Source organism: Phyllostomus discolor, chromosome 14 (assembly GCF_004126475.2).
Source record: "Phyllostomus discolor isolate MPI-MPIP mPhyDis1 chromosome 14, mPhyDis1.pri.v3, whole genome shotgun sequence".
NCBI lineage: Eukaryota > Metazoa > Chordata > Mammalia > Chiroptera > Phyllostomidae > Phyllostomus > Phyllostomus discolor.
Window position 1 is genome coordinate 18,536,686 of NC_040916.2, and position 27,157 is coordinate 18,563,842.

Below are 27,157 nucleotides of genomic sequence, written 5' to 3' on the forward strand. Positions count from 1 at the left end.
CGATACTTATTAAAATCTTTATTCATTTTCTTTTTCTCCCAGAATTGGAGCCCACAGAGCACGTCAGACACTTGGGTGCACACCACCTCGCCGGGTGGCGAGCCAAGCGTGACCTCTGTGCAGCGGCTGGGAGAGGAGGTCCTGGCATGTCGGGACAGACGGGGCGGTTCCTACGCTTCCTGTTGAAGCAAATAAATTAGCTCCCCACTGCATTATTCCCAGTTGCCCCACACCGGGTGTCTGCAACCCCTCAGTTCCTCATGGCCTGTGGCAGCGGCGTCCCCAGCCCCTAGCATTCCAACCCATACTCAGGAATCAGAGTGGGCAGAGCCGGCTTCCCCTGCCCGAGACGGTTCGTGAAGTTGAGAGAGTTCGTGAAGTCAGGTCTCTCTGGCTCATGGAGTGCCGGGCAGGGCAGACTCCCCAGGGCTGCTAGGGTGGGGTGGGGGGCCTTTGCTGACCTGATGGTCACTGTGCCCGCAGGGTTGCAGGGTCGCGCTCGGAGCCTGAGAGGGGGGCCTTTCACTGGCTTCGAGCTCTTCAGCAACGCAAATCAGCGTTTCCCTGTGTCAAAATAAATACGTTTTTTCTTGCTAGGATACATCTATGACCATATACACACACGCCTCTACTTGAGTTTCCTGAAGCCCAGTTCACGGGACGGCCTGCAGGCGGCGCTCGCGGACCGCGGCTGTCCTGCCGTATCGGGGGCTCGGTTTCCCCGTCAGACGCGGATGCACAGAGACCACCTCGCGTGGGGGTGGGGCTGTAGGAGTGTGGTGGATGGGAAGGTGGGGGGGGCCTGAAAGCCTTTTTTTTTTTAAAGAGAAAAGATGGATTTCTTTGGAAGGACATGTTGCCATCAGGTAATGGTGAAAAACTGCCACATACAGGATTCACTGAGAATTCCCCCAAGTAATGTGCAGCCGATGTGGCCAGATTCTCCCACGTCCTCCTCCAGCTTCACGCGGCTCACTGACCCTGAGTGCCGGCAGGGGGGCTTGCTCCCTGACGCGTTACTGGGCGATACTCCGAGCGAGTCAGACCTTATCTATCAATCTGTTTTGCACAGAAAGTCACTTATGGCCAAACCCACCCTAGAGACTCACATTAAAGAGCAGTTTTAGAATGAAACCTCTCTCGTAGTTCCCCTTCAAACTCCGGCATAAACACGTTTACAAAGTAGGAGAAAGACAAGAGGTCGCAGCAGTCGGCTCTGACTTTCCTGGCTCTACAATACCACGATGTACCTGCGCCCACCTGCAGGGGCTGCTAAGCTCTCCCTACTCTGGGCTGACCAAACACCCACCCCTGGCGTGTCTGACCGTAACAGCGCGAGGCGCCAGTAAATACACCACAAAGAGGACAGTGTTAGAGAACTTCTGAAAAGATATCTGCCTGTTTTCTCAAACAAAACGTAGTGTTTGTAAATTTTATAGCTTGATATTTATGGCTGATTTTAAGATTCACCTAAACATGCTTTTCTTGCTTAATCCAATCCTGACTTTGAATATAAATTTATATTCTCAATGTCATATTAGCAAAACCCTAACTTCAACCACTGCAGATTCGAACACCTTGGAAGAGCATGAATTTTTAAACAGCAGGGAAAGAGACCCCAACAGCACTCTCCAGGGAACGCCCCCCCCCCCCCACTCCGTGGGGGATTTCTGGGCATAGGCCTTACAATGGGGACCGAGGCCTCCTTTTGCTAACCCTAGTTCAGTGTCTTGTGCTAATACGTCTTCATAAATTCAAAACCTTTCCCAATAACTCAGCCCACACTCGTGTACATCTCAAAATGTATACACAAAGTACAAAAGTATCCTAATTTCACGTTTTTTTGAAGTAGTCACAGGATACACAGTTATCTTTCGATCCTAACCTGCCCTTCAAAGGGTGGCTGACGAGCACGGGTCTCCAGGGGCCGGCATCACGTGTGCTCAACCACACGGTCCAACACGGGTCCCTGCCCGGCAGAGGCACAGAATTGCAGCAGCACCTGGCACCGCGTGGGGCGAGGACACGGGCGGGGGGCACGCCAGGCCTGCCGTCCCCATGTCTGACCGCTTACAACTGCTCACACGCCACAATCGCTTTGCCAGAGCCCAGAACTATGCCCGAGTTTTCACAACCTGAAGCTTCAGAGTGCTAACAACAGAGAGAAGGATGTGGGTTCCAAACTCCAAACAAGCTGAGACGATGAATTAGGGTTTCACGTAAATCAAAATCTTAAGGCTCTTCCTGGCACAACCCCCTTCATTTTAAGGCTCGGAAGGCTTCCGTCTCTACTTCCAGCCGCCCGCGTGGCTCCAGCCCTAGGATGGGCCCAGCCACGGCGGGGCGCGCACGGCCGTCGGTCAGAGGGAGCCGGCTGTCTCCCAAGAAAGGCACGGTCAGGACTGCCAGTCTCTTGGGAAGAGCAGCTTCAAAGGCCGTAGCAGCAGAGGCGGAAACTCATCTCGGAAGAGAAACCGGGACAGCACAGATCACAGGCAGCCCAACTCTCACTCAGGGTATTGTTTGCTTCGTTAACTCGGACAGGGTTTGTCTCCTCCGGGCAAAAGGGAAAAAAAAATCTCCATAAAGAATAGTGCTTGGGTTGGAACAGTAAGTTCTCTGGAGACAATTTTTGGTTCACTTAAACACAGCTGTGAGAACGCAGACTTTGCTCAGGTACGAGCCACGCGAGCTCTTACACACCTTAGGACACACCTGAAACACAGGGCACCTGCTCCCACCGAGTCTCCCCGACGCCAGCTGTACCTTCCCTCTCCCCTCTTCCCGCCTCTTCGCCCCTCAGAGGCCGGACTGCCTAATGGCTGAGCGGCCCACACAAGCCTTTGTTCCCCCTGCTACCTCCGTCCCAGACACCCACCCTCCCACAGGGCCCGCCCCTCCGGCCGCAGGAACGCCAGGTCCGCTCCTGCCGCCCCTCGGGAGGCAGTGCAATTCCCAGTGCGACCGGTCCTGGTAGAAAAGGACCCGAGAGTCTGCAAAGTGCTCCCAGGACATCCACGGGTGCGGGGAAAGGACTCTCGGATGAACTTGGAACACACCCCAGCACCGATCCAGCACCGGCCTGCGTGGACGCCACTCCCGCCCGTCCTCCGGCGCGAGAGGTGAGCCTGGCCCGCTGCGGGAGCGTTTGTTTCCGTGGCCCGAAGCTCGCGGTCCGTCCTTAGTTTCTGCGACGGAAAACACCAAAGAATCGCAAGGCTGTCCTGTTCCCCGCCACCAGGACTTGCTGCCGGCCGCCGCCAACCCGTCCCGTGCCGTTTGGACTTGATTGTGCTGTTTCTCTATCTTTGTGAAGAAGTTTCGGTTACTCCGCGCCGGGAGTTACAAGTGGGAGAGCGGCATCCTGTCCTCCACCAGCACGGTGTCCGCCCCGAACTGGTCGGTGCACTGCTTCACGGTGGCCAGCACGCTCAGGAGCCGCTGGTCCACGGCGTCCAGGTGGGGCTCGGAGAGCACGGGGGAGATGGGGTCGTGGGCCATGGCGGATTTTAAGGCAGACTTCAGCACGCCGTTCTTCAGGTAGTTCAGTCTGTTCCAGGTGGAAACGCGGATGCTGGAAGAGAAAGAAAGTTTTGGCACGAGTTACTGAAGATCTCTCACCACTGAATGGGTTTACAGCCCGCTTGGCACATAAAGTAAAGAGACGGTTACACAGCCCTGGCATGGCTCAGTTGGTTGGGTGTCTTCCTGCAAAGCTAAAGGTTGCTGGTTCGGTTCCCAGGCAGGGCACATGCCAGGGTTGCGGGCCTGGTCCCTGGTCGGGGCAGACATGGGAGGCACCTGATCAGTGTTTCTCTCTCAGATTGGTGTTTCTCTCCCTCTCTTTCTCCCTACCTTCCTTCTCTCTGAATAAATAAATAAAATCTTAAAAAAAAAAAGAAAAGAAAGAATTATATAAAATACCTCGACTAAAAAACCATTATGAGTAAGTCACATGACCACATCCTGGTATTTTCCCTACGTAATCGATGAGCGGTAATACAAAGATTTACGTCTGTTCATTCACAGCAGGGAAAATGTGAACCAATCTGACTGTCCACCAACTGGCATGTCGCGGCTCATCCGTTCACGGAAATGCCACGCAGACGCTAGAAGCAGCACAGAGAGTGTAGTGGCGGCGTGGGGAGATGCCCATGACATGATGATGCTGGGTGCCGGTCAGCACCCGTGAGTGAAAACGGTCTCGCTCGAACTCTGTGGGGAAAGACGTGTGCACACGCACACACACACACACACACACAGACACACGCGATCAGTGTGAAGTCACGACACTGCAGACAGAAACTGTCCTCACGTCTCAACGGGCAACTTTAATTTCCTGCTGTTCACGTTTCTGAATTTTAGGAAGGTTCTGCCTTCATACGGTGAGTAAGAAAAGTTCACCGTGAGGACGCCTATTTTCCGTAATTCTGTCACCCACGGGAGAGGCCCTCCTGTTTTATCTCAGTAGAAGTGCTCGTCTCCCTGGGGTGCTGCGGGAATTCCGAGGTGCATGGAAAAGCTGGGCTCTGCGAGTGGCAGCCTCTTCTGCAACCATGTGAAGAGCACAGATCGATCTCTGGCTGAAGCGGGGGGCGGGGGCCGGGGGGCGGGGGATGAGTGAGCACAGGGGCAGCGAGCGTGCCTTTGCTGTTTTAAAGTTCGAGTACAGATGCCCGAGCCTCAGAGCTCCCCGGGTAGAGCTCCCCGGGTGCGGCGGGGGCACAGCTGGCTATGACCTGCTGTAACTACAGGACGGGTTTCCTTGAAGCATCTCTCTCGCCAGCTGTCTCTGGCCATTGCACAGGGGCCGGCAGTGTGAGGGTGAGGGCGTCACGTGCCACTGTGCCCCGGCTCAGTCCCAGAGTGGGCAGGTCCCCGGGAATCTCAGAGCCTCGGCCTGGCCTGGCGAGAACCATCCCGAGGCCCTCCCGACGCGGAAACCAGAGCCCCAGAGGCCACTTGCCTGTTCTGGAGCCCCCACCCCCCTGCAGGCCCACAGACGTGGCTTGCTGCAGCCCAGGGGGTTTCGGCCGAGTCCTCGCTCTGTGTGCCATGCCACCTGGGGTGCTCCCTGCCTGTCCCCTGCCCGAGCTCCTGGGCTGCTCCCTGCCCTCCTGGGGGCTGACCTGCACCTTCTCCACTGAGGTCCTGACCCCAGCCTCGGGAGGGGGGTGCCCTCCCAAGTTCATCCTCAGCCCTAGTGTTCCGTGACGTCACTCCTGCATCACGGTGACACTCTTCTTTACACTTAACTCTCCCTTTAACCCGCTCCGTCTTTCTGTGTCCTTACTGGACCAGACTGATAACACCAAGTGTTACTACAAAAACACCTCCCTTCAAAGGTACAGTTTCTGATGGATGTATCACTGCTTCCCGACATTCATGAAGATGATGAAGGGCTGCCTAGGTAGACTTTCTGCAGAATATTTTTTGCGACTGAAAGAGAAGAAAAGGGAGAAGCAGACCAGCTGCCCGGAGGGGCAGTCTGGCGCAGCCCCAGGGCCCGGGAGCCGACCGGGAGGAAGAGGCGCCCCGGACGGGCATGTCTGTGCCCACGTTCAAGTTCTACCCAACGGCAATCACGACCCGAAAAGGAGCTCCTAAGAGCCCGATCTCTATCTCATTTCCCTGATTTACCTTTTAATTTCTTTGTCCTCCAACACAGACTTAAAAGCTCAGTTACTAAATACCTATGGGAAACATTACTTTTGGTTTATACAATTTCAGATTACGGTACGCAAACCACAGGGCGCCTGGGGAGGTGAGGGCGAGGACTGAAACCGTGAGGCGAACGCCGTGCAGCGGCCAGAGGCACAGACGCACCACCAGGGCGTCCAGCCCGCAGGCCGCCTGCGGCCCGGGATGGCTGTGAATGCGGCCCAACACAAAATCAGAAATTCACCGAGAACACGATGCGATTTTTTGGTGATTATGTGTTGTGATGTATTTAACGTGTGGCCCAATATAACTCTTCTTCTTCCAGTGTGGCCCAGAGACGCCAAAAGGCTGGACACCCTGCTGACTAGACTTTTGTGGGGGTTGAGGGAGGACCATATTCCGCTATTAAAACAGACACGGACACACATTAGTGAACAAATGGAAAACTCCTATCATACAAACTGGAAATGAGTCCTGAGCACTGGGCCGCTGGCCCCCACCTGTCCTCGACCCGCCCCCTCAGGACCCTGAGGGGCTCTGGGCCTGAAGGCGCGAGAAGCGCTGCTCGGGGTCGGGAGCTTTGCGGCCGCAAGGACCGAGGCCCCAGCGCCCGGGCCCGGCCTGGGGCGCGCGTCACTTACATGCAGCACTGGTAGAGCGGGGCGAGGATGCTCCTCTCGTCCAGCGAGGGGTTCCCGAAGCTGCAAACGGAACGAAGCCCGAGTGAGTCAGGTGGCAGCACCAGGGCCCTTCTCAGAGCAGAAGCAAACTCGGCAGGAAGCCCGACTGGACCCCGAGTGACGTCCTGCTCCCGCAGCTCCGGCACCTGGATTAAAACTGAGCAGGTGCAGCCAACGACGCGTAGGGTTCCGAGCGTCAGTGTGACAGCGCGGAACCACAAACACACCCCTCTGCAGGGACCCCCCCCCCCCCCCCCCCCCCCCCCCGCTGACAAGGCACAGAATGGTGCCCAAGCAGGACCGTGGCAACGCAGCCCAGCGGGGCAACCTGAAGACCTCAGATAACAAGAAAACACTTCAAGGGTGGGCAGAGAAGCAGGGCTCTTCATATGAGGTTCCTGCCAACAAGCAGGTGGCCGTCACTTGTGAAAAGAAGTTACAGCCCTGGCCAGTGTGGCCCAGTGGGTTGGGCATCGTTGCCCTGCAAACTGAAAGGTCGCAGGTTCGATTCCCAGTCAGGGCACATGCTTGGGTTGCGGGCCAGGTCCCCAGTAGGGGGCATGCGAGAGGCAACAGTACATTGATGTTTTTCTCCCTCTTTCTCTTTCCCTTCCCCTCACTCTAAAAATAAATGAATAAAACCTTTAAAAAATTAATAAAATTATGTTTTTCAAGAAAAAAGTAACTTGTCTTTATATATAAATCACTAAGCAACTCCTCTTCCTCTCAGAGTAGCAAACGTCTGGGCCCAGACTGCTGTTGAAAACCATAAAGCAGCCCTGGCCAGGAGGTCAGACGGCTGCAGCGCCGTCCTGTGCGCCAAAACGGAGCAGGTCTGACGCCTGACCAGGGCGCGCGCAGGAGGCAGCTATCGATGTTTCTCTCTCTCCTGCCCCCTCCTCTCTCTCTAAAATCAATAAACACATCCTTGGGTGAGCATTCAAACAAAAAAACAGCCTATCAAAAAATTAACCTTTTAAAAATTGTGTGAACCTTCGGATGAAGTAAGTTTAACAGTAATCAGATTTCATGTTCTATTAGAAGTGTATTTCTCGAGATCCTAAACACCCCAGTTAAGGAAGGAAGATGTGAGCAGCGGTAAGTCGAAGGCCTTGTCGCTAGTCGTCTGTGAACAGAATCACAGTCTTCAGCTCCTGGGGAAAACACTTCTCCGTGCTCTCAAGTCCGCAGACCCCGAGGGTGGACGGAGGACGGGCCAGCCTGAACAGGCGGGAAGATGGGCCGCCAACCTCGAAGACCCCAGCCGAGCACAGACAGGAAGTGCGCCTTCTGCCAAGCGCGTCCCGGGTTCTTGCAGGACGGCCCAGAAGACTCCCCTCCCCGACCAGGGCAGCGCCCCCTGCCGGGCCTACCTTTTGGCGTTATCGAGGAGGATGAGCATGCTGGCGCCCTCGTCGTCCTGGAAGCTCTCGTAGTGATGGCGATCGGCGTTGCCGATCAGGTAGTCAAAGACGGCGGTGTCGATGATGTCCAGGAGACGGGGGCCAGAGTCGTAAGGGGACGTTTTCTTCACGGCGTCGCAGTAGCTCTCGTCGTACTCCCACCTGGAGGCAAGCGGCACCCCTCACCGAGAGCCAGCGCCGCCGCCCCGGTGCTGTCTACACGCAGGGGGCGAGGCTCCTGCCCGGCAGGCCTGCCCTGGCCCCCCGCCACCGTCCTCTCCGGTCCTGGCCGGGACCCCTGCCGGCATCTGGGGCCGGCGCCGGGCCGGGCGCAGGGGACAAGGACGCAGGGGACAAGGACGCAGTGGCCCCCAGGGGCATTTACCTGGCCAGCTTGCCCTCTCGGTAAGTCCTGCCCCAGGGGTGTCGGTGCTTCTGCAGCGGCCACACGTCCGGAAGCCACAGCGTGACAGACCCCTCCATGGTGTCCCCGTCGGCACAAGCCGGCTCCGTCTCTCGGCAGTAGTAACACTTCCCGTAGAAGCAGGTATTGTTTCCTAACAGAGCGGAAGGGGCCGAACACACTTCAGAACAGAAAGGGAAGATTCCAGATTCTCCCCGATGCAGCAAATGGATACGGCGAAAACCAGGATCCTGAACTTACTTACATATAAAACTAACTGCACAGGAAAGGCAGAAAAGGGCACATGGGAAAAAGCCCGTCTCCCTTTCTCTGTGCCTTCCTGCCCGCCCCCCTCCAGGAGCCCGCTGCTGCCCGACCCCGGCTGGCGACAGTGTGGCGGAAAAGCACTGGCCCCCGTGCTGGTCAGAGCGCCGGGAGGAAGGAGGCACGGCCTGCCGGGGCGGCAGGGGCGCGGACCCAGCGGGGCACACCGGACAAGGGGCAGATCCGTGTCCCAGGCCGGACAGAGTGGACAGTGTGAGACTTCATCACACTACTCCGAATGGTGCACAATCTAAAACTGATGAACTGTTTATTTCTGGAATGTTCCATTTAATATGTTTACCAAATTCTTTCCACTCTAGACTCGCTCTCAAATCTCTCTGACCCCTGTCCCTGCTTCCCTGACTCCTACTGCAGTGAGTTCACTCCAAGAGCCCCAGGCACCCCCTCTCCCAGCTCATCCCCCCGACAAGCTGCCACGGTGGCTTTCTGAACTTCGAGCCTGACTTTTCCACGCCCAGACCCTTCAGTGCCCCCCCCCTCCCAGCCAGTGCCCCAGGAGAAAGCCTCCACTGTGGGCCGGGGCGCAAGGCCCCTCGGGGACCGTGATGCTGCCCTGACCACCTGCCTCGCTCGGCCCCACGCAGACCCTCACCTCACAGCAGGGGACTTCCAGTTTCCTGCCACCCACCCGTGGGAAGACCCACCGCCCCAGGAACCTGAGAGCAAGCTGCCCACCTGCTCCTATACCCCCTGCCATCCCATCCTTCAGTTCCTGGGAGCCGGGAGCCAGCCTGCTCTCGGACGCCCCATTTGACGTGTTGGCCACTCCCCTCTCCCAGCGTCCCCTCCGCTGTTCTCACCTACAGTGAGGAAGGTGCTCAGGAGCTGCTCCGTGGCGACCGGCTTGACCTCCGTCCGCAGGTTAACGAACCTGCCGACCACCAAGGGGGCTCGGCGGAATCCCAGAATCCTGGGGTGGGGGGTTGGAGAGGAGAAAGACAAGATATTTTAAACAGCAGTCTTAAAAGTCGTGGCTAATCATGTTAAATATGTAAAGGAATTGTTGACAGGTGGGTAAGTGTTTTTTAGAGGTACAGATACTTCTGACTTCAGTATCGAGATGGATGTAACATGCACTTCAGCAAAAAGGATAAGGCGACCCTGGCAAGATGGGGAATAACTGTTCGTTCCAAGGAATGGGTGTGTGGGTTCGTTTTACCCTGTTCTCCCCACTTCTGGTGGTTAGAAAGTGTTCGCGATAAAAATTTTAAATAAATTTCAACAAAGCATTACAAAAACCAGGTCTAAATCCACACTTGGGTCTGAAGCTTTGGACAGAACAGCACGCTGACAAGAGATGATGCAGATTAATCTAAAAGGGCAAACCCACGGGACAAACTAAACACAGACACACTTGAAGACATTTCTCTGTAACGGTCTAAAAGCACGACTTTATGGACAAGCACAATAGTTTTTCTAAAGTGAAATTCCCTGTCTAAAAAATACATGCTCACCGAGGAAAAGTCGGAGGGGCAGGGCTTGGAACACCCAGGAACGTTATAACAAAGAAAACAAAGACCCCCCCACAACAGACCCTATTTTTCTCTGGTCATTACACCACGAGCCTTTCCCACGGCCTGACAAAGCCCTTAAAGTGGCCGTGTGGTGCAGTGGCTGCCCGAGGGGACGGGGGTCGGGGGAGGAAGAAGAGGGGAGAGGGGGTCAGCGGCAGGGCGACAGGAGACCTGACTCTGGGTGGTGAGCACACAGTGCAACACACAGACGGTGCGACGACGGTGTGTCACAGACTGCACACTGGACACACACAGTCTCACTAACCAATGTCGCCCCAACAAATTTAAACAAAAAAATGTTCTAAGGCTGTGTAATAAAAAACCGCTGCTCAGGGCTGCTGACTGCCTCTGTCCTAAACTCAGTCTTGGAAAAGCCACAGAACAAGGAGATCGACAGATCTGCCAAAATAACATAAAAATAGAGAGAACCTGCTGAGGCCAGAGAAGGCAGTCAAATCCTGACAGAACAGAGAAACAGCAACCCAGAGCGGAAGGGTGTCAGGAGCCTTGGATGAGAAAAAAGCTGGGAAGAACCTTTTCTCCCGGTGCCCACCGCCAGGCCAGAGCCCAGCGGCGGCGGGCCTGGTGGCAGCGGATAAAGGGGTGGGGCCACCAGCTGGAGAAGAGCTTCCGGATTTTGAGGTACAGAAGGACTTTTGAATACAAAACCTCCCAAAGCACAAGTGATACAGTGAAACATTATTATATTTAATCAACTTCAAAACGAATGACTTCTGTACAAAGGCTACTTCACTCTAAGTTAGGGAACAGGAGCTGCGCTGTGAGAAGATTAAGGGGAGACTACGTTCTGCCAATAACTGGGGAAATGCAACAATGTAACGAGACGGCACATCACATGTCAGGGTAACAACACCCGGTGTGCCGGGCGACCTGAAATACGAGCACAGGCGTGGGAAAGTGACCGGCTCGTGCTGCCGGTGCCTGTCCACAGGGGAAGAAGAGGAAGGGGTGGGCGATGGAGGAAACCGGGAAAGCAGCGAGACCCTGGCCGGATGGACTCCGGTGTGCCGGCACGGGGGGAGCAGGGTCTACCCGGCTCTGTCCCACGAGGTCTCACAGAGGCACGGAAATTCACGAACTGCGAACAAACACTGGTTTAACCTTTTCCATAGCATTAGATGCTTTTTAAACTGCTACCTGTTTTTCACTTCTGAAGACGCTATGGTTAAGACTGTGGTATATGTATCTTTGAACTCCTAATTATTTCTCTAGGGTCCCTTCTAGAAATGCCTTAAATATTTGCATAACAAGGTATTACTCATTCAAAGGGTACAAATGTTAAAGTTTTTCACACATAAGGTCAGCGCTCTTACCAGAAAGACTGAACCAATTAACAGTGTCAGACACAGCCTAGGAATCTCAATGTATTCCTGCCAACGTAGTTTTATTTTAAAAAAAAAAAAGAAAAACTTTGCCCTTCTCGGCAGGAGAAAAGAGTACCCCAGGGTTTCAGCTGGACTTTATGTGTTACTGGTGGGGGGGACGAGCTCCCCTCCACATTTACCAGCAACCAGAGACTCCTATTCCACCCACGGTGTCCTCGGGCCGCTTTCCCCTCAAGTTTGAGCCCGTGTAGAGATCTGTGTAAATGTTTCTGTGTTGAGGCTACACGCTCAGGTTACATTAGCGTCAAGTGTTTCCTCCCAGTTTGCTTGCATTTAAGTTTTGTTTAATGTTTCTTGACGTTTCTTTCCTTACCTAGCTGAGTCTATTGAGCGTTTTCTTTGTGATTTTTTTAGATGGTTGCTTTTATGCTCAGAAAATCCTTCCCAATACAGAAAAAGACAAAAATTCACCTTAATTTTTCTTCCAGTTTCCTTGCAGATTCATTTAAAAAATACTGTGAGCATTTCTTTAAAAGTCTGCCCGGGTGCCCTCACAGAAGAGCAGGTCAGAGACACAGCTGGGGTGCTAGACAGTATTCTCATGCAGGGCTCCTGACGGAAAACTCGCATTTTCCTAGTTCACCTATACACCCAGAGTTCATGTGCATTTTTCTCTTGGTGTTATTCTGGCTATGAAAGCTGTGCCTATCTTATATGCAGGACAATAAAATTCACTAAAATGTCACGCTGTCCCTAGCACATGGGGACAAGCCGGTGTCACGTCCCCAAAACAAACACAGGATGGTGTCACCAGGCTCAGTGCACGCCCAGTGCGACGCAGGACTGGAGTCCAAACTCTGGTCTTCACCCTGCCACTGGACTTACTAATGTAACACCTTCGCTCCTGATGGTGACAGAGGGCAGACCCGTAGGAGAGGACCTGAAAAGACTGGGGGTAAGAAACTCTGGTCTTATTCCCAGCGCCACCCCAATCATGAGGCCCTCGTGCAGGTTCATGGGATCAGTCAACCGGCTGTGCCCAGCAGGTAGTGGCCAAAGCTGTCAGTGGTGCGGCCTTTGACCGAGTCCACACGCCCTCTCTTCCAGGAGTCTTTAAAAGGCAACAAAACGCAGGCAGCCCGCAGTGATCAGACCCACCTGTCCAAGTGAAAGGCGGCCACCTCTGCGTTGTGTCTGTCATAACCGGCGTAGGGCTCCCCCTCCACCACGTAGTCTCGGTTGTACCTGCGGGGCACAAGGTGGGGACACGGGTCACGTCAGCACCACGGGCGGTGGCACAGCAGAACATGGGGAGGCAGGCCCGGCTCTGCCCCGGAAGGCCTTCCGTCAACACGGAGGTTGCCGGGGACGACCCGGGTCACTGTGGGGTGGCGGAGGGCTCAGCGGTGGAGGGACCAAGGCTCTGCCTCGGCGATCACGCAGGGACGCACACACGGGGGAAGTCCCTCCTACCCCGGCTAAAAGACTCTCCCCGTGGTCTGAGCAAAACTGCGAGGCCACTTTCCAGGAGGCGAGGACCACCTTCGTGTCTCCACGACAGTGGCAGAGGGGTGCTTGAGGAGTGTTCACTGAAATGTCTATTAGACCGAACCTAAGAAGTGAAGGGAAATGGAATTAAAGTGTTTGTTTACCAGAATGGCTACGGAAAGAGGCTTATGAGAGGAGTTCGAATTCCCTAGGACAAGGCAGGGCCGACAGGCCGCAGTCTCCGTCACCACGCAGGCGAGGGTGCACCTGCAGAGAGCCGTCTGAATGCCCACTCTCTCCTCCCGCTCAGTCCACGACGACGGAACGGAAGAGACGCCGGCCCGGGGGACAGCCAGGTAAACGGCCACATCACCTCCCTGCGACACCTGGAGCGAAACCGTTCCGTCTCGGTCCTACGGTCCTTACCCACAGTATCAGCGGCTTGACTAGGGGGTACTTCCTACGACCTGCTTCACCTCAAACTCCCTTCTGAGGACTCTGCATCACACGCACGACACAAGGGATAATGAAAACTGCACACTTCCTCCTGCTGGTCATGGGAAGAGACACAGTTCAAACCTGCTACGGGGGAAGAAAGAGACACTTAATTCGCCCGTGACCTCCACTGTTCACCTGCGTTTCCCGGTCCGAAAGGACACCCGGGGGGGCTGCACGGGGCACTGACAAATGGAAGCACGCCGAGACCGACGCCAAGTTACTCACTGAGGGCCCTCGGCTCCCCGGTGTGGGAAAAGCTGGGCAAGTGGGGAACGGAGCTGGGAGAGGCGGCAACCTCCAGCAAAGGTGACCGTGGGACGTAAAGTGGCAGCCTGCCCACCAAACAAACACACCGACCGAGGCAAAGGGAGAGGCGCTAGGAGGCAGCTGCGCACCAGCACCTGGCTGCACACCGGTTCCTTCTGCACGCCGGCGTCGGCGCTGCCGACACACTCGACGCTGGTTTCTGTTCTGGGGTCAGAGCACTGTTCCGGCGATCGGGGATCCCACCGCGCCCTCCAAATGGAAAGTCTCGATCGTTAACCAGGACAGCAGGCAACGCTGCCGCTTCCAGCACCTCTCTCTCTCATCACAGCTGTGGGCCGGCGTCAGCTGGGGGACAGGCCCCGGACACTTTCTTTGTGGGGCTCCAGCGGAGCCGCAGGAACGACGCGGTGACGCGCAGTCCGCTCCTCTCGGTGAGAGAGGGCTTTCCAGTATATCAACGGGCCGCTTGGCGGGGAATGGCAGACCCCAGAGGGGCCCAGGAACTCTGGGAGTGGGTGGAGAGGGAGGGAGCGGAGGAAGGGGAAGGGCGAGAGTTGGAAGGTCCGAACCCTCAGCTCGAGCCCGGCTGCATGAATAACTAAGGCAGTGGGGACACTGGGTCTCGTTTTGGCCGCCTGTGAAGGGGGCAGCCGGACTGGCCGAGCTCCAGGGCCCTCTCAGCACTTCCTAGGACCGCCCCTCACTCTGCCCACTTGCTGTCCTGTGCCTTCTCACCGTCACTGCGGCGTGTGCCTGTGACAATCAAGTCACTTCCAGAGTGGGCACGGCTACCTTGGAAAAAAATCACTTTTACGATGTAGGGCAAACCTGTCAGTAAGAGCGCCGCTGTACTCCTACAGGCCGTGTCTCTCCCATCCTCCGCCTCTGGGAGCAGGACAGGGACGGGTGGGCAGGCTCCAGCAACGCGGAGTCATGGTGGCTGTTCCCGGACGGGGCACGGGTCACTTAGCAGTGAGGACCCGGCTCCTCCTCTCAGCTCAGCGATCCATCTCAAGTCCCCGACACGGCAGCCAAATTCATACAGTAACGGCCAGTAAATCACTCCTACCGCCCCGCTGAGGGGCGTCAGAGTGTGACCAAGGGCAGTAGCTGGCACGCACCCCAGCACTGAGGGGCTGCTGAGGCCCCGGGTCAGAGCAGCGGTGCGCTGGGGGTGTCGGGACCGGCATTGACGTCCACGAGCACTTACATGGGCACCCCGGTCCCCAGCCCGCGACAGCGCCAGGCGCAACGAGCACGGGTCAGCGTGGTCAGTGACTTAGAGCGCTGCTGCCCGGCAGGGGCCCGTGCAGCTCGCCGGGCCTGGGAGGACATGGGCAGTGCGGGCGGTGGAGAGGGAGGGGGGCCAGTCACCAGGCTGTGGGCGCTGGGTTTTGTCTGGTGAGCAGCGAGAAGCTGCCGGACGTTTTAAAGCTGGGTAGCACGGGATAACACGGGTGTCCACTGGGGAAGAGTAGCCGTGGTGTCCACATGGCCTGGAAGAGGGAGGCAACGGGCAGGCTGCGATGCTGGTGACAGACATGGGATGGAGCAGCAGTGACTGCGGCCAGGTCATGCGTTTGTCTGCCAGCCAGGGCTCACAGAAAGTTTTATAAAAAGTTAATTATACTATAAACTGAAATACAAATGAGCTCTGCAGATCCGTAGAGAAGTCCACAGGGTCACAGAGTCCACTGGCCAGCTCGAGCTGTAGGCTGAGGTAACTAAAGTGGCCCGGCTCTCCGCTCAGAGCAGGTGAAAGGAACAACGAGACGCCACTACACGCCTGCTGGAACGGCCAACACCCAAACGCAGACACCGCCACATGCTGGCGGGGATGACGTGGGGCCACGGAAACCCGCGTTCACTGCTGGTGGGAACGCGAAACGGTGCAGCCGCTTTGGAAGGCAGTCTGGCGGTTCCTACGAAATTAAACGTATTCTCCCCCTATGATCCAGCGATTGTGCTCCTTGGTATTTAACCAAATGAGCTAAAAACTAACATCTACACAAAAACGTTTCTAGAAACTTTATGCATAATTGCCACAACTTGGAAGCACCCGAGATGCCCTTAGGGAGGTGAGTGGATAAACAAACTGGGGTGATGCAGACAACGGGACGTTGCCCAGCAATAAAGGGAGATGAGGCAGCAGGCCACAGGAAGGCCAGGAGACACCTTAAATGCACGCTGCCACATGAGAGGAGCCGACCTGAGAAGGCAGGAGTCCAGCCACACGCGTACTCTCGGGAAGACAGTGCAAGGATCTGTGGTTGCCAGGGGTTGCTGGGGGCCGTGGGGGAGGGAAGGAGGGAGGGGAGGAGGAACAGGTCGAACGCAGGGGATGCCTCGGGCACGGAGGCTGTTCTGCAGAAAACTGCAATGGTAGACACTTGTCACCAGATGTTCACCAAAACGCACAGAGTAGACAACAGAGTGAACCTTAATGTGAACTCCGGGTGGTAGTCAGTAAAACAATATGGGCTTACCGTTTATAACCAATATACAACACAATGGGAGATGTTAACAACAGGAGAAAGTGTGGAGGGGAGGAGGGACTACATAGGGGCTCCCTGTACTACATCCTCGATTTTTCTGTGAACCTAAAAGTGCTTTAAAAAAAATCTATTAGCCCTGGCTGGTCTAGCTCAGTGGATTCAGTGCAGGCCTGCAAGCCAAAGGGTCGCCAGTTCAACTCCCGGTCAGGGCACATGCCTGGGTCGCAGGCCAGGGCCCTAAAAGGGGATCCGCAAGAGGCAACCACACATTGATGTTTCTCTTTCTCCTTCCCTTCCCCTCTCTCTAAAAATAAGTGAATAAAAATGTTAAATAAATCTATTAACTAAAATAAAAACAAAAACAATACCCACACTGGGGGGAAAAAACCCTGGGTGAAAGCATTACAGCTTCCATGATAAGAGGGATTCCGGCCACGCCAGCTCTGGGCAACTCCTTCTCCCGAGCACGCAGTGGTCTCGTCTCTCCCTGCCCACCGCTGGTGACAGCTCCTCATTCCCCAACTAACTCACGCTGTATCTCTAACATCTGGCACATACAGGTGTTGGGTAAAGTGGAAAGGATAGCTCTAACTGCAACAAGTTCAGTCTCGTGTGAAATCAAATCATGTTCCTGTGAATCTCCCCTACGCAAAGGCTCCCAGAACATTACGAGCGAGAAGAGGCTTCAGAGACCTCCCGGTCCACCGCTCTCAGCACCGAGGAGAAAACCGAGAGAAGGCGATGAACCCCCTTCCATGGACCCTGTTCCCCACGCCAACCCACCAGCACACACGACTCCCAAGACGAAGACTCACCGCTTAGGCTTGAAGACGACTTTCTGCCCTCCTTCGAGTATCAGTAAGGCTTTCAGCTGTGTCCCTTTGTAACCCACATCAGCTTTGATGACTTTCTTGGTGGCCATGGCATGCATGATCGCCCCCAGCTCTGGCGTCTCTTCGGGGTACACTTCCCGGGGCACCACCCACTGGGCTGCGATCTCCCAGGGAGACTGCAAGGTGTGGTCCAGCTTGGGCGCCAGCTCCACCCGCAAGCCGGCCATCATTCGGTGAAAAGCCTTCTGGTCCTCCCGGTTGGCAGCCGAGGAGTCTAAGTTGTCGATCAGAAAAACTTTGGTGAAGATAAAGATGACGAGGAGGATGGCTAACAGCACGACCCGCTGCTTCAGCTTCATGTTGGCCCCTCTCCCTTTGCCCTGACCCACTCTCTCGCGAGTCCGGAGAGCAGGTGGTGATGGCGGTCAGCGAGGTCCCATGGCTAGACACACCGGGGCGTTTCTTCACGCGTGCGCCTCCCACGATTCCTGCAGGCCCAAGCGTAAAGCAGAATTCAATCAGACACTCTGTTCTCCCTGCTGAAGCTTCTGCAAGCCTGAAATACATTACTCACCCTTTTAGCCTTGCTGGTCCTACGCTTGAGAAGACCTAAGAGTTTAAAATGAACTGGTCCAGGGAGGGACTTCATGGGTAAAGAACCAGGTACAGTGAAGATTTAAAAGCAAGTGCTCCTGTTTTAATAGGATGCGGAGTCACCTAGGAGCCACTCGGACGGCTACAAACTTCTAAAAACCAAAACAAGGAGGGGAAAAAGCACAACGAAAGTAAAACATTCAGATATGCACAACTTCTTAACTCTCCTTTTTCTCTTTCAAAATCCATAAAGGACTTTGGAACGTCCAAAACCACCAGGGTTTGGTAACTTTCCGGTTCTTATCTTCTCCCGAGATAAGTTTTAGGGCACAGTGTAGACAGCAACTCCCAAAACGGCCAGGGGGGGTACAGGGGAGACCAGGGACTCCTCCACTGAACCCGAGTTCCCAGCGACCATACCCGTCGTACGACACGTGTCGCATCTGCTGATCCCGTGTTTACATACAACACCCAGACACGGATCTCCACTTAATCAGGCTTCCGCTAACTACATTTTAAATTAAAATCCCGGTAAAATATGGATAATCAAATCTGGGCAAATCAAGTAAAGGATAAACACATCCCTGCACTGTCGGCTGCTGGCAGAACGTGACTGGAAGGCTGGTGAGACCTGGCACCACACAACACGACCGAGTCTGGACCGCTCAGGCACGGGCCACGCACAGACGCCGCAGACAGGGGGCAGCGCTGCTCGGAGCGTGGGCCAGCCCCACTCCGTCCATGCTCAGGCTAAACTAGTCCCAATGCAAGATTCGCGTATGGGTGTCCAGAACGTACAGTTCAGTGTCACCTGCATGCCGGCAGGTCACTTTCGACTCCGAGGGGCCATTTAAAAGCACACATGAGCTTGCCCTGCCACGGGCTCACACAGCCCCGGGCTGAGACAGTGAAGACAAGGAGGTAACAGGGTGCGGCCTCACTCTCCACTCCATTTAGCAGCTCACACCACAAACCAAAGAAGCAAGAGCAATACAAGAGAGCGGGCAACTGAGTCCGCCTGAGACCTCCCACCCAGGCTGGAGACCGCCCCCTTAGCAAGAGCCGAGGCGCAGCCAGAAGCAGTGTGCCGGAGCCAGCGGTGTGTTCGGGGGGCCACCCCGAGGTGCGCCCGTGGACACGCAGTGTACTCCCTGTGCTCACCCAACCACGCTTTTTCACTTCAGCTTTCAAGAAGGGGAAAGTCAGAGTCAAATTCAAGTTCTAATTACCTCCAGCCACCTGTTCTGTTTCAGCAGCATCATTTCCCGGCGAGTGCATAACACTATTAGCTGAAACAAAGGCAATTCAAGTGCATCCAAAATGTAATTGTGATGGCATCGAGGCTGGTGTGAAACGCAGTAAAACGGCTCCCTGTGATCACTGAGAAGGGCAACGCCGGGGAGGCAGACTGCAGAGACGTGTGCCGGTTCCACGCGGCCTGAACCACACACACACACACACACACACACACACACAGCTCAGGCTGCGGCGACCAGACGGGACACGGACGCCTCGTGGTGCCAGCCATCGCTGCCTCCAGCTGCAGCGACCGGCAGCCCTGGCGCAGTTCCGGCCCCGAGGGGCCAGCCCAACAGCCTCGCACTGCCTCCGGAACACTCCCCAGAACTACGGCCCGGTTAACCCGTAAACTTCCAGGGGTGCTGCGCGTCGGGTGCAGAGGACGAGAAACTCCCTCATGCTACATAAACCTATCATATGTAAACATTTAGAATAAAGGTTAGAAATAGAGAGGCGTTTTAAAAATCACCAAAAGGGACGTGCTAGCAGCTCCGAAATTCGGACAAACCAAACTCTCCAACCCTACAATCCGAGCATGTGCTTCTAGGTTTTGAAATCCCATTAACCTCTGGAACAGGCTTCAGACCACATTCATCACTTCAGGGCTGCAAACAGTTCGTCCACTCAGCTGACAGAGAAATGTTTATCAAGTGAACTGTGACGACTTTGACTGTCAGATGACTTCCCTGTTTCCCTCTGCAGGTGAGCGGTGCGGGCAGGTTTAAGGAAGAGGCTGAACAAGTTTTCGTGCTGTGATTAGTCACCACGTCTGGGGAGAACCGGGTCGCCACGTGGCACTGTTCTCTCCAACCGCCCTTCACCGCCACCACTGCCACCTCCTCGACCCAGCACCTATCCCCTTCACCTGGACCCCTGAAAGAAGCGCCTTCTGAGCCACCAGATTGTCCCATCCAGGCGGACTATGCAGCAAAAGCAGCTTCCTAATCATTCACACACCACGTCTGACTGCTATACACTCCTTAGCCTCCTTAGCAAGGCACCAAAGCCCCACCCTACACGGCCCCAGCCACCCACCTGGCTGGGCACCCCTGTCTTCTCAGCTTCGACCTAAATGGACCACGAGCATGCTCTGGGCCCCAGTTCCCCACGTGGCTGACCTCTGCCCTCATCAATCCTCACACTGGAACTCCCTCAAAATTCCTCTTGCTCTTACGACCCTTTCTCCCCACCTTCTCTGGTTTAAAAGCCCAGTCTTGTCTTTGAAGGGCCATTTCCAAAGCCGTTTTTGGTTCCCCCCCACACTCGGACCTGTCCCTCCTTTAGACCACTTACATCCTGCCTCGTCCAGCGTCTTCCTGCACACAGCTCCGACTCCCCCGCCCAGAACCGTGGCTCCGCAGCAATCCCGGCTGCCTGCCGTGGCATTCCCTCCAGTACCTGGCACAGGAAGGAGGCGCCTTATGCACCCAAACCAAACAAGCTGCTACAATGAGGCTTTGCAAACACCTTAAGACTTATGCCAATCTCCCTCATGACTTCCTATCAATGAGTATTGGCTCTCCTTAATCAGCTACCCTCCCTTCTCCGGCAACCTGCTTCTCCACCTACACTGCTGACACTGATGGTTCAGAAACACAAAGGTAGTTAAGAAATCAACAACATAGAGACTACAGTGGAATTTCTACAAAAGTGTGTGAGTCTGCAAGACTCCTCCTGCTCCGGAAAAAGTGTGTGATGTGGACTCGTTCCATGGGCTAGTGAGGGCACGCTGCACTTCTGCACCCTTGGGAGGGGAGGGCGCCCAGGACAGGCTCTCCGAGGGGCCTTATCTTCCTTTCTTGTTTGAGACAGCAGCCTGCCACACGCCCTGCATACTGGGCTTCTAAGATCCCCGCATCAGACACTAAGGAAACTGAAGCAGCATCACTGGGTGTATTCCAAATTATCCATGCACACTTCACCTGCTTTCCCAGGAGCCCCCACCTGCCCTGCCCTCGCCTCCTCTTGCAAATGCCTCCAACGGCGCAGCATTGTCCAGCTGAATCACGGTCATTCATTTTAATGCTTCTGTTATGTGGAACAGAGCCTACCTCAAAGTACGAATAGACTCAAGGTAGCAACATAACTCAGAAAATGTTAAGTGTAAAAGGGGAAGTGCGGCCCATGCCAGTGCGGCTCAGCTGGTCCCGCGTGCACCGGACGGCCGGGGGTTCTACTCCCTGTTAGGACACAGGCCTGGGTTTCGGGTTCAATCCCCCGTCAGGGAGGGCACGGGAGGCAGCCGGTCAGTATATCCCTCTCACATCGAGGGATGTTTCTCTCTCGCAAATCCACCCACCAAAGCAAAGCCATCAGGGGCATTACAGTTCCAGTTGGGACGCTAACTGAATTCAGCCCCACGTGTGGCCCCAGCCTATACCATGCGGCAGAAACACCAAGCAGCTGAGCCCAGCTGACCCGCGTAATTATAGGAAATAACAAATCACTGCCTTAAGCCACTAAATTTTAAAGTAGTTTGTAAATTCCAACATTCTCACATCTATTCTGTCCATATCAACTGTTTTGGGGACCTTAACAATTTTGGGGGTGAAGACACAGGGACATAGATTATGTGACAAAAACCAATTCTCTCAGAGAGAGGGGAAACATTAAATCCCCTGTTAAATATAAGTAAAGATCAAATTAATACAGTGTTAGGTCACATCTGCACATTATTATTAATGGCTTATCAAGTAATAAACCCATTATGAAGGTTATATGCCATTTCTATTTCTTTTGTCTTCATTGAAGATGTTTAGGAAAATACATAATTAAGGACTCTTAGAGGTAACAAAAAAAAAATAGAATCGTCCCGGCTGGCGTAGCTCAGTGGATTGAGCACGGGCTGCGAACCAAAGTGTCGCAAGTTCGATTCCCAGCCAGGGTACATGCTTGGGTTGCAGGCCATAACCCCCAGCAACCGCACATTGATGTTTCTCTCTCTCTCTCTCTGTCTCCCTCCCTTCCCTCTCTAAAAGTGAATAAATAAAAAATCTTTTAAAAAAAATAGAATCTCTACTGGGTCACTAAACCCATTTACATGCTTCAGAGCAGGTAAGGCTGGCCTCACGCACAAACTCACACAGCTACACACGCCCAGCTTACGCAGCCTAACCTCTATACTTTGACCAATGCATAAATAAAGGCAAAAGGCACAACCCTTTAATAACAAAAAATGGGGAACACACACACTTTCACCCTGGACGAACAGGTCCGATATGCTGTCCTTTTGGTTTTTGATGGGCAGCGACATCACAGCATTCCGCCGTTATAGTACCGACAGCCCCTAGAAATAAAGCAGCCTGTCCTGATTGTCAGTAGCAATTGTAAGTCAAATCAAGAGCATTCAGAAACCTGTCCTTAGCACCGGGTGCTCCTGTGCACGAAGTCCAAGCCTCCTCTACCCAGTGGCATCGAGGGTCTGTTCCGCGAGCGCCTCCGTGAGACCAGCACCCCCTGCACTGCCGCCCCCTGCCTGCCACAGCAGCATACTACACCGCCTTTTCATCTTCGGACGGGAGCCCTCAACAGAACAACTTAAACCAAGTAATAACGTTAATCAGTACCTGCACAGAGGTTTCCTGTCCCTGCTAATTTTCCACTTAAGAAACGGCTTAACTCACCTCCTTACGCTGAACACAAGCTGGCCTGTGTGGAGGGCAAGGGCGTGTGCTTGGGCGCCGGCTGCACCGCCCACCGGGGGGCTTGTGACCGTGATTTCACGGCTAACCAAGCTGCCCACCATTTCCTCGTATAAGAAGTAAAGTAAGAACACTATTCGCTAACTCACAGAGTTGTTAAAAATGAACGGCATTACCACATATACTGTGCCTGGACAACCCATGGTGACTGCCGGCTACTCCTTCTCACCACATCGAAAGCCCAGAGACGAAAACTTCCTCAGCAGAAAACAACAACAACGAAAATAACCCTCACTGGTTCTGCGGTCGTCTGGGTCCCTGAGCCAGGGGCTGACCACACCTGCTGCAGCGCTGGGAACCGAACCCTTCCCCACACTCGAGCAGCAGCGCGGCCTGGACGCTGGGGGGCCTTCCCAGCCAGCACCACGCGAGGTGCAGGCTGGGGGGCATGCCACTCCTCTGCCCACCAGTTTCTGTCCTCCGCAAAGTTCGATTCTATCACCTTCTATCTCCGTGAAACAGACGGAGAGCAGGAACTTACTCTATTTCACAAAAAATGTTGCAAGAATGCCTTGTGTGACATTTTTTGGTTTGGAAATTTAGCTGTGAGTTCTAAAGATAAGAGCTAGTCATGTCCTTAAGCTCTTAAGCCTTAACACAGGGGTGGCAAACTCATTTTTGGGGGGGAGGGGGGGCACATCAGCCTTGCAGTTGCCTTCAAAGGGCCCAATGCAATTTTAGGACTGTATAAATGTAACTACTTCTCAACTAGGGGCAAGGAGCTTGTGCCAGCGGGTAGAAACAAGGTGCTGGGCGGGATAAAACAAGGCGGAGGGCCAGGTTCAGCCCCCACCCGTGCCTTAACGGTAACTTGAAGTTACAGGTATAGAACATACGATTCTCATATCGTCCAAATTGGTCTGAGTGTTCGATTCTCCTCCCTGTTTCCACTTCCACGCACACACTTATTTGTATCTGTAAACTCTGAATCCCTTTTGTGAAATCCCCCAACAGCCCCCTGTGAGGGAAACCAGCCTAGAACATTGCCAGGCACTGGTGAAGCCCTTTTTCCTGGGTGTGCGAGTTAAAATGAAATAGGCGATAGTGTTCGTTCCCTCTGAAAAGATTTCACTTCCTGCAACCCGTCCCATTTAAACCTTGATTAAGGACACCCTCTAACCCTCTTGCTTGAACAATGAAAAGAAAATGAAACTCTTTAGCTCATACCGTTAATGAGCTCTGGCCTCAAAAAGCAACGCAGGGAGTGCTCCCGGATCTAGAAACTCTGGAGACGCCTAGGCACATGCATTCCCTTTCAGATGGGCCAGGAACGGTGACCCTCCCCAGGTTCCGAGCCTCTCACTGCTCTGCTGTCCATGTACAGCCATCTAAGGCCGTGCTGGAGAATGCACCCCCTACAGAATGCGAAATACCGAGTTTCAAGTGACACAACATCTTCCCCCAGAGTTTCATGTTTTCCGTCTGTGCTGTTCAGTTCACTGCAGTTCTTGCAAAAGCAAATATACCTCACGCAACAGTCACATTTCACATTGTTGAACCTTATGTCCTGGGGGGCTAAGAGGACAGGATACACAAGTCAGCCCAGAAGGAACCTCCAGCAGGCCCTGTGCTGGCTTTTGGCTGAGTGGCTCCAGCCACGATCCCTTCACTACACACACACACACACACACACTCACCCTTTCTGAGTGTGCCTGTCTCCTCTATTATTGTGAGTTCCTTCAGGACAGGGGACATGTTTGCTCTTTGTACTTCCAGGTAAGCTAGCACAGTGCAGGGGTACATGAGAGGTCCCCCCAAAATGCCTGCGGGATAATAGGAGTGAAGAGCAAGGAGGAGAGACCTTCAGGGTTACAAGAATTTCTTCAGCTCGTTGGTGCACACATAGCCACTTTTAAGAGACGTGGGGGAACTAAGCCCTGAAATGAATCCAGACATACCGTATAGTAAAGAAATGCGGAAATAGCAATTATGTCTACAAATTTTATGCACTCAACTTTAAATCGCTGCCTTCTGTATACCCTTCTTTCAGCTTTCGAGGCAATGCCGTTATCAGCCTGGCCCCTGGCACCGGCTGGGACTGGCAGTCGGGATGACCCGGAAGCGCTCACAGAAGACTGGGGACGGCCCAAGACCCTGCCCAGGAGCGACAGACAGGGCTGGACCCAGAGTTTCGAGCAGTACTGGTGATGCTTTCTGAAGCGAGAACCAGAGAGCACTACGGGAACATAAATGCACCTACACAGAGAACAAGTTCACTATTTAACCCACAGATAAGAAATCAGAAACAAGCAAAAGGTCTCTGGGCAGCCGAAACAGTGGTTACCAAGTTCACCCAGGAGCAGAGAAGAGGCTGCAGACCCCGCTAAGCCTGCGTAGCTGTTTTACGTCCAGTTCCAGGAAGCAGGGCTCTCTGCCTCCCCGCTCCAGAGGGTCAGAAGCTGCAAGTTAGAACGAGGGCAGCAGGGACCAAACAACAGCAAAAGCACAGCTGTCCCACCCCAGAACGAAGAGACAGATGGACTGTTAAGAGCAGAGTCAAGAACTCAGTAAGCAGATGGGGCAAACATCCTACATATTTCAATGGCCTCAAAGCCCTACTCCATTACTGTCGGTAACGGATGCTAGTAATGACCTTGAGTCAACAGAACAAAGGTTAAACCACACTGTCTAAAAAGCAAACACAGCATATAATACACTAAATTTTTTTCCACAAAAGATACAGTTAAAATAAGAATTTCTGCACGTGTTGCCTCATCCCCTAACACTCGCAGACAAAACGAAACGCTGCTCTACACATCCACGGGGCAGAAGGCCAGCACCTGAGAGCACGGAGTGACAGAGTTCGCTGCCTCACCTGCCCTTACTTCTGTCACACATTCCGCACTTCACGTTCCTTGACCTCCTTTCATATAGCACGCCCAAATGAACAGGGTGTTTACCTTGCCAGAAAGTACAGACCCCAAACACACACGGAAGCTGAGTGCCCCTTTTCCACATCCGCCTCCATTTCTCATGCTGGGATGACAGCTGCACCCCCCGCTGAGGCTCACCAAGCCCCGAGCCAGGCCCTTCCTCTCTCGCCTGTGGGTAAGACAGATGCAGTTACGTTAGACCTTTGCACCAGAGCCTCTCCTCGACGGCCCTAGCAGTCACGTTGGCACTGTGTGGCTCAGAGGCTAGTTTCAGCTGCAAAGCAAGGTCTTCTGTTCCGTGCCCCAGGTCTGTGCCAACGAACTCCTCAGTCCTTGGGGGGTACAGAGGCAGTTCAAGGAAGGCAAAGAGAGAGAAGTGTGGAATGAGGAGCTGCTGGAGAAGCGCTTCAGGGAGGAATAACTCTCCACTCCCACCCCCAATATAAGGGACAAGAAGATGGACAATCAGGGTCAATGTTACTGGTGCGGCTGTTACCAAGAGCTACGGTTCTTCTATTGATGCAAGAAGGCTGACTGCCCATCCGACTGCTGAGTTAGCCCCGGCAGAGAAGGCTGCGGGCGACTCGGCGAAGCCGCACCTGACCAGAGCGCCCCAGGACGCTCCCCCACAGCAGGCGTCTGGATCGTCACGCACCCCCACAATCTGACTCAAGGCAGCTCCGGCAAGTGACACCCTTTCCAAATACCCCCCTCCGCAGCATATTTTCAACGGGAATCTGAAACACATTTTCTTGGCATCATTTCTTACACAAAAGAGGAATAAATCAATTCAGTATGTGCATTAGAACATGGCCCCTTCCTTCATACTGTTCTCCATTCATTCCTCCAGCCGTCAAACGGCCCCTGCACACCTACTTCGGCCTATGCGCTGTCAGGTACAGAGAGAAGAGCACCTCCATTATCATCACCGTTACAACAAACTGTAGTGTCTCACTGCAACCGCGCTTCCCGCCCCCTCTACAAAACCACAGGGCACTCGGTCCCGGAGCGACCCACACCAGCTGCACAAGACTGTCTCCTCTGTGTTGTTTGCCACTGTGGCCACAGAAAACAAAGTAGCCTCCTGATTCTCTGTGGGATCACAGCAATGACCAAGAGGCAGCCGCAGTGGTCACTACTTAAAGAGTTACCAGTTCAAGGCCCTGGCCAGGTGGCTCAGTTGGTTAGAGGGTGGTCTCCAAGGTTGTGGGTTGGATCCCCCATCAGGGCACACGTAAAAACCAACTGATGAATGCATAAAAAAGGAGAACAACAAGTCAACACTTCCCCCTCACACTCTCTCTAAAAGGTTTGTCTAGTCAAGAGCTGGGGCATCTGGCTTCAAGGTTTATCAGCTGAAATGAGGGTCCCGCCAAGTGTGGGAATCGGACGGCAGCCCTGCAAGTTACAGAAAATGTAATTTAGAAATTCAACATTCAGAAAAGATCACAAGCAGAAGTTTTAAGGCTGTGTGAAAGGGCTGGAGTCTACAGAGGGAAATCAAGGGAACAGACTACAAGTCAAGGAGTTATCAATTCGGCATAAAATAACGCTATGACATAAAGGATTAGACAACAGACACAGTACGCAGTACACAGTGAGGCTGCTTGCGAGCGTCCCATCTCCCCGAGCCGCACTGGCGGAGGGCTCCGAGCTCCAGGACCTCTCCCCGGTCTTTCACCTCCGCCCGCTTCCCTCGCTGCAGCTGCACTGTACTGCGAGGCTGAGAGTCTGAATTACTCCTCGGGCGTTTTGAT

The 27,157-nt window shown here is 54.2% G+C and overlaps 1 protein-coding gene and 1 long non-coding RNA gene across 2 annotated transcripts in view; one reads left to right on the top strand and one right to left on the bottom strand.

Annotated features, from left to right (window-relative positions):
• Positions 1-818: 818 nt before the first annotated feature.
• The window catches only part of FAM20B (FAM20B glycosaminoglycan xylosylkinase), a 28,094-nt gene continuing 1,755 nt past the window's right edge, over positions 819-27,157 (bottom strand). The window contains exons 2-8 of the mRNA XM_028530680.2: positions 16,916-17,421; positions 12,511-12,597; positions 9,293-9,402; positions 8,130-8,301; positions 7,715-7,906; positions 6,303-6,362; positions 819-3,574 (exon numbers count right to left, since the gene is read on the bottom strand). Of these exons, the coding sequence (XP_028386481.1) occupies positions 3,343-3,574; positions 6,303-6,362; positions 7,715-7,906; positions 8,130-8,301; positions 9,293-9,402; positions 12,511-12,597; positions 16,916-17,292 (1,230 nt within the window). The 5' untranslated portion in view covers positions 17,293-17,421 and the 3' untranslated portion in view covers positions 819-3,342. The remainder of the gene's footprint in view (positions 3,575-6,302; positions 6,363-7,714; positions 7,907-8,129; positions 8,302-9,292; positions 9,403-12,510; positions 12,598-16,915; positions 17,422-27,157) is intronic.
• Positions 2,609-8,497, top strand: LOC118498257. Its single transcript, XR_004900783.1, has 3 exons — positions 2,609-2,744; positions 5,678-5,681; positions 8,463-8,497. It is a non-coding gene; the product is annotated as an uncharacterized LOC118498257 (long non-coding RNA).